This window comes from Centrocercus urophasianus, unplaced genomic scaffold, assembly GCF_019232065.1.
Source record: "Centrocercus urophasianus isolate 14NV4802_14NV808 unplaced genomic scaffold, USGS_Curo_1.0 seq_20, whole genome shotgun sequence".
NCBI classification, from domain to species: domain Eukaryota; kingdom Metazoa; phylum Chordata; class Aves; order Galliformes; family Phasianidae; genus Centrocercus; species Centrocercus urophasianus.
In genome coordinates, this window is record NW_024884756.1 from 15168204 (window position 1) to 15185053 (window position 16850).

Genomic DNA, 16850 nt, shown 5'->3' on the forward strand with positions numbered 1-16850 from the left:
TATTTTGTTACGAATCTTTAGATAGATTTACTTTAAGAGTGTCAGCCTACTGTTTTTACTCGAACAAGATTCCTTTTTGCTTCAAATGAAAAACTGAATGAAAAAATGAAAAACAACATTAACAATAAATGTTAATATTGCTATACACACTGATATAACATTATATCAATATCTCAAAAGAGAAGCCAGGAAACTAATGATGATTTTTGTTATTGAACTTGTGGAAAATACACAAATGTTGTTTTGCATGGTAAGTGCTGAAGTAAAAAATTACAATTTTTTTTAAATTGTTTGCTGATCTTTTACAAAATGCTTCCTTACAGTTGCATTGAAAGGTTTCCAGTAAGATTTGATTTCTGTTCTTGTGAAGCTGTAAAACCTAAAAACCTCACAGAACATGCATATGCTAAAAATTGCATTCCTGTGAGTAATTCTGGTGTGGGAGTCCAGTCAAAACAAATGTATGTTTTGCTTAATAGGATCTGTTTTTAAACATTGACAAAGGGCTAGCTGTAAGTAGTAAGATAACTATTTGTGGGATTATTGTACTAATGCTTACAAGATAGTATAACTGGTAACACAGAAGTTCACATAAAAGGTCCTAAATATCAAATAAATGGATGAAGTTTTAGAGATATTGTGAGAAGGCTTCTCCCGTCTTTTAAGACCCTAAATCAATGATTAACTCATATATATTGAATGCAAAATAAAATGATTCTAATTCTAGATTATAATTTTCCATGTGGAATTGTTGCCATAATGGTGTAAGCCTTCTCTCCATCTTGCAATACATAGCAGGCTTGAAGATGACTTTGTGCTTTGCCACACACATTTTTTTCAAACAGCTTTGAAATATACTTATGGATAATTTCCTGCCTTTAGTGCTTTTCTTATCTACTTCCAGTGTGGTAAGAAATTGCCACTTCATTAAGGTTAATGTGCATATTGTCCTCCAAATTATGACAGCTCCTAATTCTTAAGGTTTTTCGTAGGTGGTTGTCACAGAATTACTAAATTTACTAGCTGACAGCAGAGTCCAGGTCCACAGAAAGACAGATAGAAACTAGATCTCTTGTACTCTACCAACCACTGAAGAGATGGATTCTTGAGACAAAATAGGAAAGGGAAGCAAGTGATTAAAAAAAATAAAAAAATCACTTTACAGGTTAAACATGAATAAATAATCTGTTTCTCCATCTGGGACCTGTAATTTAGTCCCTTTCAGAAAGAGCATCAGGGTAGCACCTGCTCTTTCCTAGGTCAATTAAATGGGTGACCATACATTCCTTTTGTTAGGGGTCAGAGGAGTGAATCAAGAGATGTGGTTGTTATTCCTGTTTTTGTCATGCTTGATCGGTAGCCAGCTTAGTCAAGACAGTGTAGACTGGTGTGAAAATAACCAAGCTGCCTTGTTTCTTGTTACCATAGTTATGTTAGCATGTTACCAAAAAGCAATTTGTAGTAGCCTGCACTGCTTGTAGTCGATTGACTCAACTTTTAGTTAGAGAGATGAATAAACACATGCCAACTATTAGTAAGATTTATAAAGGTCTATTTCTGTGCATTTTAATGTAAAGACTGCTTTTCTTTCATTTTTCCATCCAGTGGGGGGAGAAACCGGTTTTACAAAGATTAAGTTGAGACTGGCAGATATGATGTTGCATTTGGATCTAGCACAGGCACAGCTTGAGTTGTTGGCACTATAGTGGGAAAATAAAGGTTATTTAGGATACAGAACAATGCCAGGAGCCCTTGGCATTTGAGCATTTCTTCTAGTGAGTTTTGCCCTTTTCATTTCACATTCCATGGACCTAACTAATGCAGTGTCGTGTAGGAAAATAAATGGCAAGATGAGTTTCTTCATCATGACCCCAATGGAGATAAATATTACTACTTTGAAAATTTAGTGGAAATATAAAGAGGTTATAACTGAAACCATTCTCAGCCTGTAAGTTTTAATTTGAAGGAGGGAGAAACTCCAAGGACAACATAGTGTTTTGGTTCTAACTTTTCCTCCTTTGGTTTTAGAATAAATTAGCTTATCTTTTGTCTTTTTCATCTCTGCATGGTGAAAGTTTACCAGCTTAGTCCTTGAACATTATAATGAATATTCACGTCTTTTTTTCTTTGCTGTTGGTTATGAAGAAATACCTTGTGAGACCACACTTGAATTTATCTGTTTGACAGATTCCAGCACATGCCAGGATCAAGTTCGGTTCTGATTCATAAGATACAGTCCTTTATGACAATCACTTTATTCTTGAAGTACAGGTTTTCAAGTTTTTCTCTCTTTGAAAGAAAGCTACCTGAATCTTTGAAGCCTTGAGTTCAGTTTGGATGTATTCTGGGCAGAGGTGAGCGGGGGGCAGATGCTGTGAGCCATGTCTTTCCTGCACAGAAGGCATCTTAGTGGATGATGTAGCTGAGATTCCTATTCAATAACTTGAATACCAGAGGCGGTGAGAAGGTGAACAACCTTGGCTTGTATGAGCTGCACAGAAAATATCTGTGCTCCTTCCCAGTTAGGCAGGCACAGAGAAAGTGCAGAAATCTGTGCTATTGCTGTTTCACTGCTGCCATCCCTAGGAGTGATGCTGACTCCTGCACCGCCTCATTCCCTGCAGTGTTTTTTTATGTTTTTTTTAAGCCATATTCCTGCTCTTCTAGTCCTAGGAGTTGGAAGGGTTTACGTTAATTTAGAGTGAATTAAAGGTAGCTGTGCTTCTGGCTGCCCCTGTCAGAGAATATCGCTTTCAGGAAGATCACAAGAACGCAATTGTGTGAGGGAAGCCTGCAGCACCACTCAGTGCTCTTAAAGCAGAGCATTCTTTCCTGTCTGGCACATGATGCTTCTGCCTGTGTGTAGGCAAAACAGGAGGCAGTGGCATGCAGCTGCCTGCATTAGTCCAGCAGTCCAGCTCACAGCTTTCCATGGTATATTGTTGCTTATGATTTTTAGAGGCAATTCTGATTGTTCTGAGCTGCTGAGAATAGAGAGGGAGCCAGCTGGCTGAGATTCACATCAGAATTTAACACTGGTAATTCCTCTGGTGAAAGTCAAGTGCATCTCTTCAGAGTGTGGTTGTAAAGCACTTGCAAAGATTGGGAATGATGCAGAACGTACTGCTAAAACTTCTTCCTGACTTGATATCATTTACAGTTTAAAATGCTGAACAGTTATACTCTAAACTCGATTTAAAGTGTCTTAGATTATAATGAAAGTATCCAGATTTTTAAGATATGAAGTGGGGATCTGTGCATTTGAAATTAGATTCTTATCCTGAAAGATCTTTTTCCTCCACTTCTCAAGTATATTGATGTCCTCAAATAAATCTTACATCATAAAGATATATTTTCTTACCTAGCTCAAAAGTAATTTCTTTCAGTGAAGGCTCCTGTCAAAGTGCATGTGCAACATTTATTACAGTCACTCAAAATTCTTATCCCAAATTAAAGCTGATACACTTGGATTTTTTTGTGTAAATCATTATTATTATCTTTATTTATAGCCTTTTAGGAATATTGAGTTTTCTTTCAAAGGAATGACTTTAGTTAAATTAGCTTTCAGAAAATTAATGTGGCCAACAAAAATCAATCCTTTCATTTTGATTGAGTCTTCTGAGCATTTTAGTGTGCATATGTCTTCATCTTATCCATTATTTTGAAGTTTCAAGCCATTGTGGTCTTCTCCACAGCTGTTCAATCACTTTCTCCTAGGTAATGTCTCAGGTGTTGACCAGTTTTATTCTCAAAGCTAAGATAGTATGTATACAGGTGTTCACACAAATAGCTTCTGCTTGCCAATCATAAAAACCTGTTTGCAATAAGTCAGTGAGCATTTTCCTGCTGAGTAGACAGGGGAATGGGTGAGGATTTTCAAGGTCTATGTAGACACTGAGCTTTCAGCACAAGCTGAGGTGATGCTGGTGTACTGAGCTCACAGTTCTTGTATCTTATGCTCTGTAGTCCTTTAGTAGTTGTGGCAGGTCAGTCAAGTAGGAAATATCCACGTATTATATACCTAGCAGGATCCACCTGCTGTAATACACAGTATTGATTTCAAGACTCATTTCACAATCCCTTCTACTGCCACTCTGATCTAGCACTGCAGATGAAAAAACATTCCACAAAAATCTGAAATTCTGTGCTTTCAGGTAGCTTTACAGAAAATTTTTAGTACTGGCTTCAGGCTTATCTTCCACAGAGATGTGAACATGATCCTGTTATTGATTCATGTGTCAGTGGATTTCATTATTAAATGTGTAAGTATTGTGGGAGATCAATGATATTTTCAATCAAAGGAGTTGCATAAAGAAGAATTTCTTTTATATCCTCTTTCAATAAACACCAAATTACTTCTCCAAAGATAATGCTTAGTAACCATTAGTAACTGTGAACAGTTCTGCAGTTTCTGTGAGAATGCCTGTAAAATGTGCTGGACTTTGAAGCAACGTTGAATGTATTCTTTCCTTCTCTTGCTATATCTTCTGATAGTTTCAAAGAAGGTGTGGAGAAATCACCATCTTACTCTGACTGGCTAATAAATAACAGCATTGCTGAACTTGTAGCTTCCACGGGTCTCCCGGTGAATATCAGTGATGCCTATCAGGATCCTCGCTTTGATGCTGAAGTAAGATTTTTAGAAATGTGAATGTAACGTTGTATTTTTGGCATTGAAACTAATACAATGCAGTTTTACAGTTACAAGGTAAAATTACAGTTACAGGTAAAATTGAGTGTATCAGTTTTGAATTATTTTCTTTCCAGTATGTCCTTGTTGAGGCCTGATGCTATTGATGTGACTTTGTATAGCTAACACGTCACTGAATTAGCGTATGACTACAGGCAGTTACTGGCCTCTTGGTGATTCTTTTTTAGTGAATATTTAAGCAATACCTTCCACTATCGAGTACTTTGAGATTTACACAAATTGATTTTCGTTGCTGAAAATTCTGCTGTTGATGTTAGCAATGCCATTGCTAGCTGTCAGAATGACTCAGATTGTGCACATGGAGTGTAAACAACCAACATCTAAAGAGACAAATGTTGTCTGTGGTCTTACTTGGCCAACTACCCTCTTAATCTGGTATTTTGCACAAAACAACTGTACGTGTTGGACTAGTTATTTCTCCGAGATGAATAATGCTCCTAGTAGATGTTTTGTATGAATCCTAAGGTATTAGTTCCAGTCACAGCTAGAAAGATAAAAATGCGTGTACATATATATATATACGTATAGAACCTGAATAAATGTTAAAGGCATAGGGAAAGATGAAGTCTTCACTGCATTCTGTCCAGTGGAACCTTATTGCTATGGGAGACGTGGCCAGCAGTTTGGCTGCACGTGAATCAGTGGATAGTCTCGGTCAGCAAGCTTACCAAATCATAACACTACAGTAAATGTGCTTAGAAGTATTTCATGCAAGAGTTTCCTTGGCTTCAGTTTCATTACGCATGTCACTATGGATAGTAGTGCCCACATCAGAAGACTTTGTCAAAAAAGAAGAAAACTAAAAGGAGCCAGCTGTAAAAATGGTCAAAAAAACCCTGTGTTAATGCTAATTTATTCAGAATTTCTAGAAATACAATTAATGCCTGGGGTCTATTCCTTGCCAAAGAGATGTGCTGAAATAAAGCATGCCAATCCTTGCTATGTTTGCAGTTGTACTTCCAGTATGTTATGTCCTGAATAATTCATTTGTCTTGTATTTGGTTTACAGTTAGTCCATTTGAAGTGCTGCTCAATTTATATATAGAAAAAAAATCTTTTGATATAAAGGGCAGCTATTATTTTTCTGTTGGTGGGTTCATGTGAAAATTTTATTCTTAAATTTAACTGTTGCAATGGATTATTTCTCTGGATAGTCAAGTATAGTAAAAGAGGAGCATAATGGAAGCTCTCATTTCTACATTGTAGGCTGACCAGATTTCTGGATTTCACATAAGGTCTGTTCTCTGTGTTCCTATATGGAATAGCAACCACCAAATAATTGGTAAGAACTTCCTCATAGCCACACCATTTTTGTGCTAATGTAAATTGAATTCTGTCTTTTTAATTCTGTGTTCCTTTTCTTCTTTTTCCCAGCTGAATATTGTTAAGAAGTTACGGTACCTAGGATGCATGCTAAGTATCCAAGAAGGGATGTTTTGACTTGGATACTGTATGGACTTTTTCAGCTTTCCCATTGTGTTATTGTTAAGTTATACATGGTATTGAAATATGAAAACAAACACGATGAAAACTGAAATGCTAACACTATTAGTGAAAAAAGTTTGTTGTGCTTTGATACTTTTTTTTTTGTGGGTCTGACCTTTTGCGTATAACTCATGCAACTGTTTCTGCAGCCCTGCCAGACAGTTTCCCTCTTTAACGATGAAACGCACAGCTAGGGATGACTTACCAGAGAGACTGAGGCAGCTGTCAGGGTTGCCTGAGGCAGCAGTGTGTGCTGGATTAGGATGTGACAGGGTTTTATAGTCTGTTTGATAGGATGCTTCCCAACAATGATACACCTGCATTCTTACTGGCTTTTGGCTGAAAAAAGAAATAATATTTATAAATTAGTACCGGTTTCCTCCTCAGCTTTCCCCAGAAGATTTCAAGTCAAAGCTGAATCAGTTTAGACTTGTAATATTTGCATCCCTGTATGCTGTGGCAGTTGGTGAGAGCTGGAATCAGGATTGCTTTGAAGGTACTCAGTGCCATGCAGAATCTTTGAGCCTAATCATTAGAGATGTTGTGGGAAGTGAACCTCTTATATATACGGCTCATTCTTTGTTGTGAATTGCATATTACCTGAGAAAAGTAGAAGAGAAACTCAATGCTCAGAAGCTGATAGTTCGTATTGTTTGTCTAAGGGTAAGCTTAGCTAAATGAAGTAGGAATGGTTTGTTGCAGTAGAACTCTGTTCAGCTAGAGCCAAGACTTGGAGTGCTTCCAGGTGGTTTAAGGAAACTGTTTTTTTCATTGTTCAATACATCTGTGAACCAGTCATGAGAAGGACAAAAAAAAAAAGGGTCTTACATGCCCAGATGTTGTTAAATTAGCTGATACTTAGGAATGAAGGTCAATGTTGGTCAATTATGTAACTTCAAATTGTTAGGACAACTAACTTTATTCTGTTTGTGAAATCCTTTCTGAAAGGGATGTTGAACCTTTTCTGAAAAGCACTGGGAGTCATTTTGCTCCCCAGTGTTATACTTACAGAACAAAGACTAACAGCTGAAAGAACTAAGCAGTCGTGGTATCAAAACAGACAGACCTCCACATATTGATGTCTGCTTATTGTTTTTCTTGATAAATATTTGCAATTTTGCTTTCCAGTTTTACAAATATATTTAAATTTTACTATTGAATAAAGTGTTCTGCATTATTAATTTCGTGAATAAATATTATAATTTATATTAACTCTTTCTAAAGGGGTAGCTCAAGTGTTGAACAGACTCGATGGGAAGCCCTTTGATGATGCTGACCAGCGACTGTTTGAGGTAAGAGACTTCAATCTCGTAGCAGAAACACGCTTTTTCAGCAGGATTTGATATTTCTGGGTAATGCTCGTTCAGCCTACTTAAGGGAGGTGGGAAGGATATGTTATCTACTCAGTAAGGCTGTATCCTGTCTGAAATTGCTCTTGCATCTGATCATTCTCATCTAATTAAGGCCAGTGACTTACATTCATTCTCAAGGTAACTTATATAAACATTCCTAACACTTTTAGTGATTTCTTTTCAGTTGCTAACCCAGCATTCATCTTTATATTTATATTACAACAAAATGATCATTGATTTTCTTTTCTCTCTTCTTCCTCCCACCTTTCTCTCATTTTAGGCCTTTGTTATTTTCTGTGGTCTGGGCATCAACAACACAATTATGTACGACCAAGTGAAGAAATCCTGGGCAAAACAGTCTGTGGCTCTTGATGTATGTGTACTTCTTAATGAAACTTCTTTGTGATTCATAAGTTACAAGTACAGAAAGCTACTGCTCCTGAATTTATTGTACTTAGCATCATTTTTTAATCTACTTTTCTGCACTGTTTTGCAGAAGTCCTGAAGGGAAACTTCAGAATACACTTAGCTGTGGAGCTCATGCACAGCTTTACATAATTTAGAAATCCCATCTGATGTCCCTGATTGTTCTTTAGTTGTTATGTTTTTTGGGGGGGGGTTGTGATTTGTTGTTTGTTTTTGCTTTAAGAGGGGACAGTGATGCCAAGCTAGTTCATTGCAGATACAGGTGCTGGAATGAGTCTTTGTCTTTCCCATCATTAACTGACATTTATTAAAACGTGCTGTTTTTACATAGCCTGTTGTCTTTCTTTTCTAGTGTTGTGAATGAGAGGTAGTGTGAACAGGAAAAAAGTGATCAGTAGAAACTCTGCTATTGTGTATCAGAGCAAACGCACAATGGTCTTCCAGCACAATGCCTGTCTACACAACATTCAGAGCAGTTAAATGGATAAAAAACTGATGTCTGTCTTCCTCCACTAACTTTGAAAGAATTTCTTTTCCTGTGTTTTTCCCCCATTCATGAAGAGCAAAACTTATCTGCTCCAGTAAAACAGACTCTAGAATGCAGAACTTTCAAAAAACAATAGCTTCTATAAGCGGATTCAACAATGAAGTTCTATATTATATTCTAGAAATTCTAAACATAAGATAGTGGGGGAAAAAATCACAAGGATAAAGCTTTGAACTTTGAGAACAGCTTTAGAGATTTACATTATTCCTATCTGAATCAATAACTGAGCAAAGTTTGAAGGAAATTTAATTTCTTTTTGAAGCATTATGCTAGACTCATAATTTTTATAAGATTCCTTCATTGAAAAGAGTAGATTTGTATGATTTTAGTATTATAATAAATTTCAAATCTTGTACCAATAAAATTATCTAGACATCCCTGATGTGAGCATGCCTGTAACTGTGGAGCTCCTTCAAATTTCTGCTGTGCTCACCGTTGTGATAAGAACCAAAACACCAGCTTTATTGTGAATGACAGGATTTTTTCTAACTTAAAACAAAAATCAAACCAAACTGGATAGCTAAGAAGATAGCATTTTTTTTTCTCCTTTCCTGAAGATATTGAAGTTATTTGTCTTATGTATCAGGAATCAACCCTATAAAGCATGTAAACACGTTAAGTCTTTTAGAAAACATTCTAAGCATTAGTAGCATTTTGATTATTCTTATTTATGTGTCCCTTTTGGAGGGAAAGTGGAAACCTTTGCTGTTCTGGCCTGCTGCAAAGATTCCTTCTTTACATGTCACAGTCATTAATTACTACAAATTCTCACAACTGCAGTAATTTGTGCAATATAACAACTTAGATTGAATACTCTTCCTAGCAAGAAAAAAGCAGTTGCAGGCATCGCACTTAAATATATAGATATAAAACACAGAAATTTATTTACTACTGAAATTTTGAATTTCTTGCTTTATAATACAACTTCTTTCTCAGATCTAAAAAGGACCCATAGTCGTATAACTTGAATATACATAATAGATTTGATAAATGGCCACTATGCCTCATGACAGAGTAATTCCTTCTGTAAATGAATGACAACTCATAAGATATAGCAGAAAAATACTGTACAAAAGAAAAGTATATGTTGAAGGACTGTGAATTAATTTCTCAGTAAGAGAATACTTTATTAATATGTATGCATTTAGCTAGGGTGACGATGAGTGATATTTCATGATGACATTGTTATCATATACAATCAATGTGATTTATATTATTTAAATATTCTTACCCAAGCGCAGAGATACAATTCTTGTAAGACTAACTAATAAATAGAAAACCAAGAAGTAAATAAATGCTGGGGAAAGATTGACTTTAAGGATTCAAAAATTGTGTATGAATGAAAAAAAAAGAATAATAAATATTAGAGAGGACAGTAAAAATCTACAGGGATATGAATGCAGGTAAAGGAGAAGCTTTTTTGTATTAAGTGTGATCTGTCATAAGCAGAAGACTTGTTTTTCCTAATTTTATAGATTTCCGAGAGAAACTGCACTAGGGCAGGACATAGATACTTTCTGAGGAAGGATAGGTTATAGTTATGGAAAGTAAAACATGGGACAGAACAAGTACATTGGCATTTGTAATTTAATCTTTCGTAGTACAGGGATTTGCTGTCACTGTAGAAGTCAACGCCTTTAAAACTAACATGAGTAAATACTTTTTGGGTTTATTGTCACAAGGTATTGCAAGCCAAGGGCATTTGTAAGAGTGTTTGGTTATTTGTATGAGTAGCAGGAACATTCGTATATGAAAGCAATTTTAAAATTAGGAGTCTATACAATAGCTTAAGTACATGAGCAGACTAGTTGTTGCTGTGGGGTGAGGAGGTTCTTGGTAGAAGTACTCTGGCTTTCCAGGCTCTCCTGTGGACTATTGCTTCCTACCATGCAGCACAGGATGGCTTTTGTGCCCTGTGGAGTTGATTGTTCAGTGCTAGTATCTTCATATAAGTATATAACGTATGCCATGTATGCATACTTTTAGGTTGTTACACTAGATACACAGTACTTTATGCATTATATTTGATGCTTTCTTCTACACAACAGAAATGAAAAGAATGTCAGGAGTAAGAGTAATGTCATAGAGGTGCTAATTTGCATGCAATGATGTGCCATTAGCAGAGGCATTAAAGCTCTACTATGTAGCAAAAGGCATTATTTAATATCTATAAATCTACAGTTATTTTTACATTAAATTCTTTCTGTTTTAATTGCAGAACTGCAGGATAACAATGTAGGAGCACTTATAAAAGTACTTACTATCCATGCTTCATTACAAAATTACCTAAAATATAAATGTCACATGATAACCTGCAATTAATAATTGTATGTTGATATTCAGAACTGAATTATCAGGCATACGTATTAATTAAATTTGTTTTTAAAGTCATTGACTAGACTGCAGGAAAGAGCCCTATTATTTCTTGTTGATTCTACAAAAGTGTTTTTTTATCTTTTTTTCTGAGGCAGGTTTTATCTTATCATGCAACATGTTCAAAGGCAGAAGTTGATAAATTTAAGGTAAGGATTTAAACTTTCAATTATTTCTGAAAATATAACGGTGAATTAAAATGCATGCAGATTAAAGTTTTATTTTATATAAAAAGTAGAAATAATAATCAGCAGGATGTATTATGTGTTAGGCTGCCAGACAGAGAAAGTGGAAAATAAAATCTTAAACGTGATGAAGAGATGCAGTGATAGGTGCACAGAAGCAAAATATCATGGTGCCATCCCTGGCTGCTGGAACTACACATCAGTATGGGTTTGGTGGCCTCGTTAGCAAGAACACCCACGGGGAAGTCATACCACAGTGACAGCTAAGGAAGAAGCTAGAGAAAATGGGGAAAACATCAGGCTTTGCTTGTAGCGTGGAAGCTTTTTTGTGTTTACTAATGAAGTAGAGGATTCACAACCAAGATAGTGAATAGTCTCAGAGGGATGGATATAAAGGTAAGAAATCCTCTTCCAACTTCTTGAAATGCCCTGGGCAAAAGTGTAAAGCAGTGCATGCTGAAATTAGCATTGCTAGGAATCAATAATTATGCATTCATGCCAAATTCTGCCTTGCAAAGGAGTAAAGGGTAGGGGAAATTGTGGCCTTGCTCTTTCAATGCTGCCGGCACTCCAGAGCTGTTTTTGTGATGTGCTTTGCCCTTTTCTGCTCAAGATAACCTAAGGAAACTTGGTGGCCTTTCTTTGTCTGCAGCAGGTCTAGGTCTATGATGTAGAGAGTTTACCAGTGCTCTCTGAGAAACTCCTGTGGTGGATATCAGCATTAGTCTCCTGTACACAGTGTACATCTGGAGGCTGTGGCAAGGTCTGGGCTGTTGCAAAAGATGATCACACCTCATGGTGTGACTTCCTGGTGTCTGTCTGACCAGTGCTTCATGGCTGCTTTACAACTTGTCTTGCTAGCCACAGCTTCTCTGTCCTGTGGAGGCAGCCATGATGAAAGCTGTGAGTGACTTAGCAGAACAGGTACTAGTGAGTTACCTGGGCTGTGAAAAGCAGCACTTGATAGTTCATTAATCGTCTTTTACAGCCCAAATGAAAGCTACGTCTTAATACTGCAACAGTAGCTGGTGACAAGGTAAAATGATCTTTATATAATATCGTACATTTTAGTGCAGTTGCCCACACCTTTCTTAGATGAAATTTAGATTACTGGAAGCAAGTCACTTGGAGATCACTACTGCCATCAGAAAGTATTTCAGTGTGCTTAGTAAGTTGTACTTGGACTTACAGAGCACCAAGCACTGCGCAAGAAACAAGTGAGAGAAAAAGATGAAGGACCATGAATGTTTCATTGTATTTTTGGTATTTAATTTACCTTAGAATAACAACATGTAATATAGCTTTTGCCAAGATTCAGCAAATAGCTTGCTGAATTCCAGAGACTCTTCTTGATTGTCAGCAGTTCTCCATTATGATATATGTAGCTGAAATAAAGGCTCACTGTTAATTATTTTTTTTTCTAACTTAGATGTTAGTGTGAGGAGGTGTCCTCATTAATAGATTTGCTAGTTTCCAAATAAGGAATATGTTGTCATTATCTATTTACCTTGAAGACATAAAACTATTCATTTAACTGCAAATGGTAAGATAAAAGAAGTGAAAAGTGTTTATTAGAAAGCACAATAGCTATATTTTTGAATAAATGATAGAGATAAGAAGATAAGGACCATACTAGAGTAATGCTTGAAGTAAGATGACTTTTTTTTCAGAAGAATATTTCTCTCCTATATCTATTTGTCTTGCTTTCTATTCCCCCAAAATATGAGTGCTGGGTAGCATTTGTAATGTCTTGCACCAATGATCTTAGAGTGAGAGAGAGATGACCAGCTTGCCTTATGGGTTCTCAACAAAGAGCTTATCCCCAGAGAGAGCCATCCATCTATGGGATAAAATTGCTCCTGTCTTCCCTCTTGCAGAGTTCTGGCAGCTGATCTTCCTGCCAAGGTCTCCTGGGGCATCCTACCTACCTAGAAATCTGTTCTTTATCATTGTTTGTGATATTGTTATATTTTGTGTAAGCCCTTTGTTATTTGAGGGTCATCCTGCAGACTTTACTAGCTAGTAAACAATTCCTCCCTTTGGAAATGTTTGGGGCTTAAGTGTCTCTGTTCCTTTCACTGATTTATTGGCACATGTCAGTGAAAATGTCTGTTATGATTTACCTGATGTTCCTGTTCAATCAGAACAGGAGCAACACCCTTGATAGAAACATCTAAATGAGAATAATGCCTGTAGATCACTTCTGGCTTTTCAGAAGCACCTTTCTTTCAGCAGTTTGAATGGGAAAATATGTGGAATACCATTGGTTGTGGAGCTGGACAATACAGGGAGAAGTTTGGGATGATGAAAAATGAGGGTAAGATAACTGACCATGAAATGCAATTGCATTGCTTCATATCAGGTGTCAACAGCTGTCTGAAAGCAAAAGTGGCAGAATCAATTCATACCAAACTGTTTTTGCACATTTTTGAAGGGATTCCAATTGTGATGTTACTGAAGTGTAGGTTTAATTGTAAAAATCTGAAAGCAGAGTTCAAAAATGCTTGTATGAGTAGAAAATGTTCCATTAGTGAATGGAGGTATTTTTCTCAGAAGAATACTTAATTATGTGAATCATTATTCTAAAAATTCATGTCATCAGTCCTTTTCAGTATTTGCATTAAAGCTTTTGGGATTTGTTAGCACTGACGCTAGCAGGCACGCGATACTCAGGAGGCACAGAGCGGATGTGCAGCTCGGAGGCAGTGTGGTGCAGCTCTGCTGACCTCGAGGGGACGCCTGCGGGTTCTGCTGCCAGTGCGTAGGGTGAGTGGGATGGAAGGAGCACACTCATCATCTGGTGAGCTCCTTTCAGCGATGAGAGGGGGTCTTAGCCCTCAAGACAAATGCAAACACTGCTTCCTAGATCTAGGTTCAGAGTCTGAGCAAGCCTTTAGTTTCTGTAGGTGATGGTCTGACCCTAGGGAAGTTTGCCATTGATTTCAGCAGACTGAAAGATATTGCTGCTTTCAGCTAAGTTTGGCATCTGTAAAGCTGCATAGTGGTCTTCCCACTCTCTATCCATTTATTCATGATAGTCAGTCTTTTGCCCTGTGTTTTCTGATAGAGCAAGGTCTCTGGCAAAAAAAAGTTAAAAGTTAAGCTTCAGTCCTTTTTTTCATGCCCACTTAAAATGAATTTTAAATAGAACTTTGAGTAGATATGCAAGATAAAATCGGTGTGTTTTCCTGAAAATAGTTAAGTTTTTAAAATGACAAAAAACCAAGAAAAACTTAATGGATAGAGTTTCAAAAAAAAACCTATTGAATCAGAATTAATTATTAATCAGAATTAGTTGCAGCATGCCTACCATTAGACCTGTATGTGGGATATACACTGTACTACCAGGTTATATGAAAGAGGATGTGCATTTTGAGGTGTACGAATTAAAAGAAGTCAAAATGTATGTAGGCTGCTGTGGGAGTAATGCCTCCTATTTATCTCCACAGAAACTACAACAGATACGAAGTGCACAAGAGCACTATTTGATAGAGCAAATTCTTAGATGCAAATCACTATTTTTCAACATAGTCACCACCATTAGCTTTGTGTTTTCACCAGAGATGAACAAGAAGCTGCATGCTGTGCTTTGAAAAATCTGCACCAGCAGAGGTGACCCCACTTGCTACCACTGAAATGCACCACCCACCCCTCTCTGTACTCACATCCACTGTTTGGTCTCCATAAATGTTCAGCAAGTACTGATGAAGGTCAGTGGGTGCCATTTGTTCTGCAGGGAGGAGTTCAATGACACACCTTTACTGAATCCATATTTCCATATCAGACACCATTTTGTCAGACTGTCCTTCTGCTGCCATCTGTTCCAAGGTAACAAAACAATAATAATAATTAATAGGAAGGTTCAACCTCTACTGCCATACCCCCACACCTGCCTCTGATGTTGGAGGCCAACAAAATAAAATAGGAGGCAGTACTTTTGGGCACACTGCACATCTGAGAAGAATGAAGTCTTAAGCCTGATTTGTATCTATACGTCTCATCAGTGCTATCAGCATAACAGCACTAAATTCAAAATGAGTTTTGGTGGGATAAATTCAAGTAAAACACCAGTGAATCATAACTATATCAACATTACTTTTTATTCTTTCAGAAGTTAGATATATGTATAATTTTAAAATCTGTGGCAACTGAAGATCTTCTTATATTTTAAACTTGAAAAAAGATGTTATTTTCATTATGTTCTAGTGTTAGTGTTTAAATAAAAGCACTGGTAATATTGGAATAAAAAATCTAAGATTAATGAGGTCTGATTAATCTAAGATTGATGATATCCTATAGCAGTGTTCTTCAGTGCCAGGTTTCTTCTCATTGAAATGCAGGCTCTCTGAGCCTAAAAATAGTCACCTTTTAGGCAAATATAGAAAGCCAAGATACGTGAGTAACAAATGCAGAGTTGTGTCCAGGGCAGGATATTTATAGCAGGAGTTACTGCCTCCTGAGACAGAAATGAACAAGTCCTGTGACTTAGACAGCAAGCTGTCTCACAGACACAAATCACTTTTAAATTTAATATAGTTTCCAAAGAGAATATGTAAACACTGTCCTATTATGGGTAATATACAAGAAGCTATTTTTAAAAAGCTAACCTAATTATGCAGCTGTGAATGGTATAAGCCAAATCAATATTTAATGACTATGATGCATTATTTATAGCCCTGTGAGAGATTCCCTTTTTTAGGTCAAACAGCACATGGGAGATCTGCACAACAGAAAATAATGTATCACCTGCTTTATAGAGGCTTCAATTCAAAATGCAGCATTAATAACAATCCCTGTGTTTCTCAACTCCGTAGCCTGAGGTGTAGCTAGCTAAGACTTACCTTCACAAAGGGAGGTTTTTGTGTGTGTCTCAAAAAACAGGTATTAATAGAGTAAAAAATGAAGAGAGTTGAACCGAAATGGGAAACAACTTTTAGGACTGCTGTTTTTTATGATATTGTAAACACCTGAATGAATGAAAAATGTCTGGTTTCCATGAGTTTGGTACTGGGAGATGCACTAAATGTATGAGATAAAGTGAATTTGGTATTCATGTCACGTGCTGTTACAATTTTTATACCCACCCTAAAAATGGAACAGTGGCAGCACAACGGAAAATATAATTTTATATATCCACTTTATCTCCAAACTCTGTAAGGATGGGGAATGCTTTCCTAAGCTATACTATTTTCTGCTGTGTCATCATCTTTTGACTTAGAACTATGCTAATTACTTTTATATCATGGTAATTAAATCGTTTGTAATATTTTATGAAAATCACATTATTCTTACTTGGCAAATGAAAGACAAGCTGCCTTTTGTTTTGGACCAATTACAAACTACTCCATGTGTAAATGTGTAGCTGGAAGATGAGGTTTCCCATACTTGGCTGTGTAGGTAACACTTTGGATCTGCCCAGTAACGTGGATTCAACAACGGGTCACAGACTTGTAATGTCTGCAGAAGAGGTGTAGCAGGCCATGGTCTCAGCTGTGAATATGGTGAAGCACATGGAGTTGTTCACAGCCCCACACCACTCTGTAAGTGTGTGAAATTATTCACATATTGAAGTATTTTTAAGGTTGCTCACCAAGACTAGTCAAACAGACTTTGACTACTCTTGGGTGTGGCAGGAGGGATGGGACTGGCACAGAGCTCTTCCCCATTGCTTTTCTAGTGGCTCAGGTCCCCGTTCTGCATAGCAGCAAAAGGTAAAACAAGGAGAAGGCTGGGGGGCAGCAGGGCTGAAGTGTTACTATCGAGCTGTGTAC

At 36.9% G+C, this 16850-nt stretch overlaps 1 protein-coding gene across 1 annotated transcript in view; it reads left to right on the forward strand.

Moving 5' to 3' along the window:
• Window positions 1–16850, forward strand: part of PDE11A (phosphodiesterase 11A) — a 121287-nt gene that overhangs the window by 58065 nt on the left and 46372 nt on the right. The window contains exons 6-10 of the mRNA XM_042822383.1: window positions 4495–4630; window positions 5918–5993; window positions 7421–7488; window positions 7829–7921; window positions 10993–11043. Coding sequence (XP_042678317.1) covers window positions 4495–4630; window positions 5918–5993; window positions 7421–7488; window positions 7829–7921; window positions 10993–11043 — 424 coding nt within the window. The remainder of the gene's footprint in view (window positions 1–4494; window positions 4631–5917; window positions 5994–7420; window positions 7489–7828; window positions 7922–10992; window positions 11044–16850) is intronic.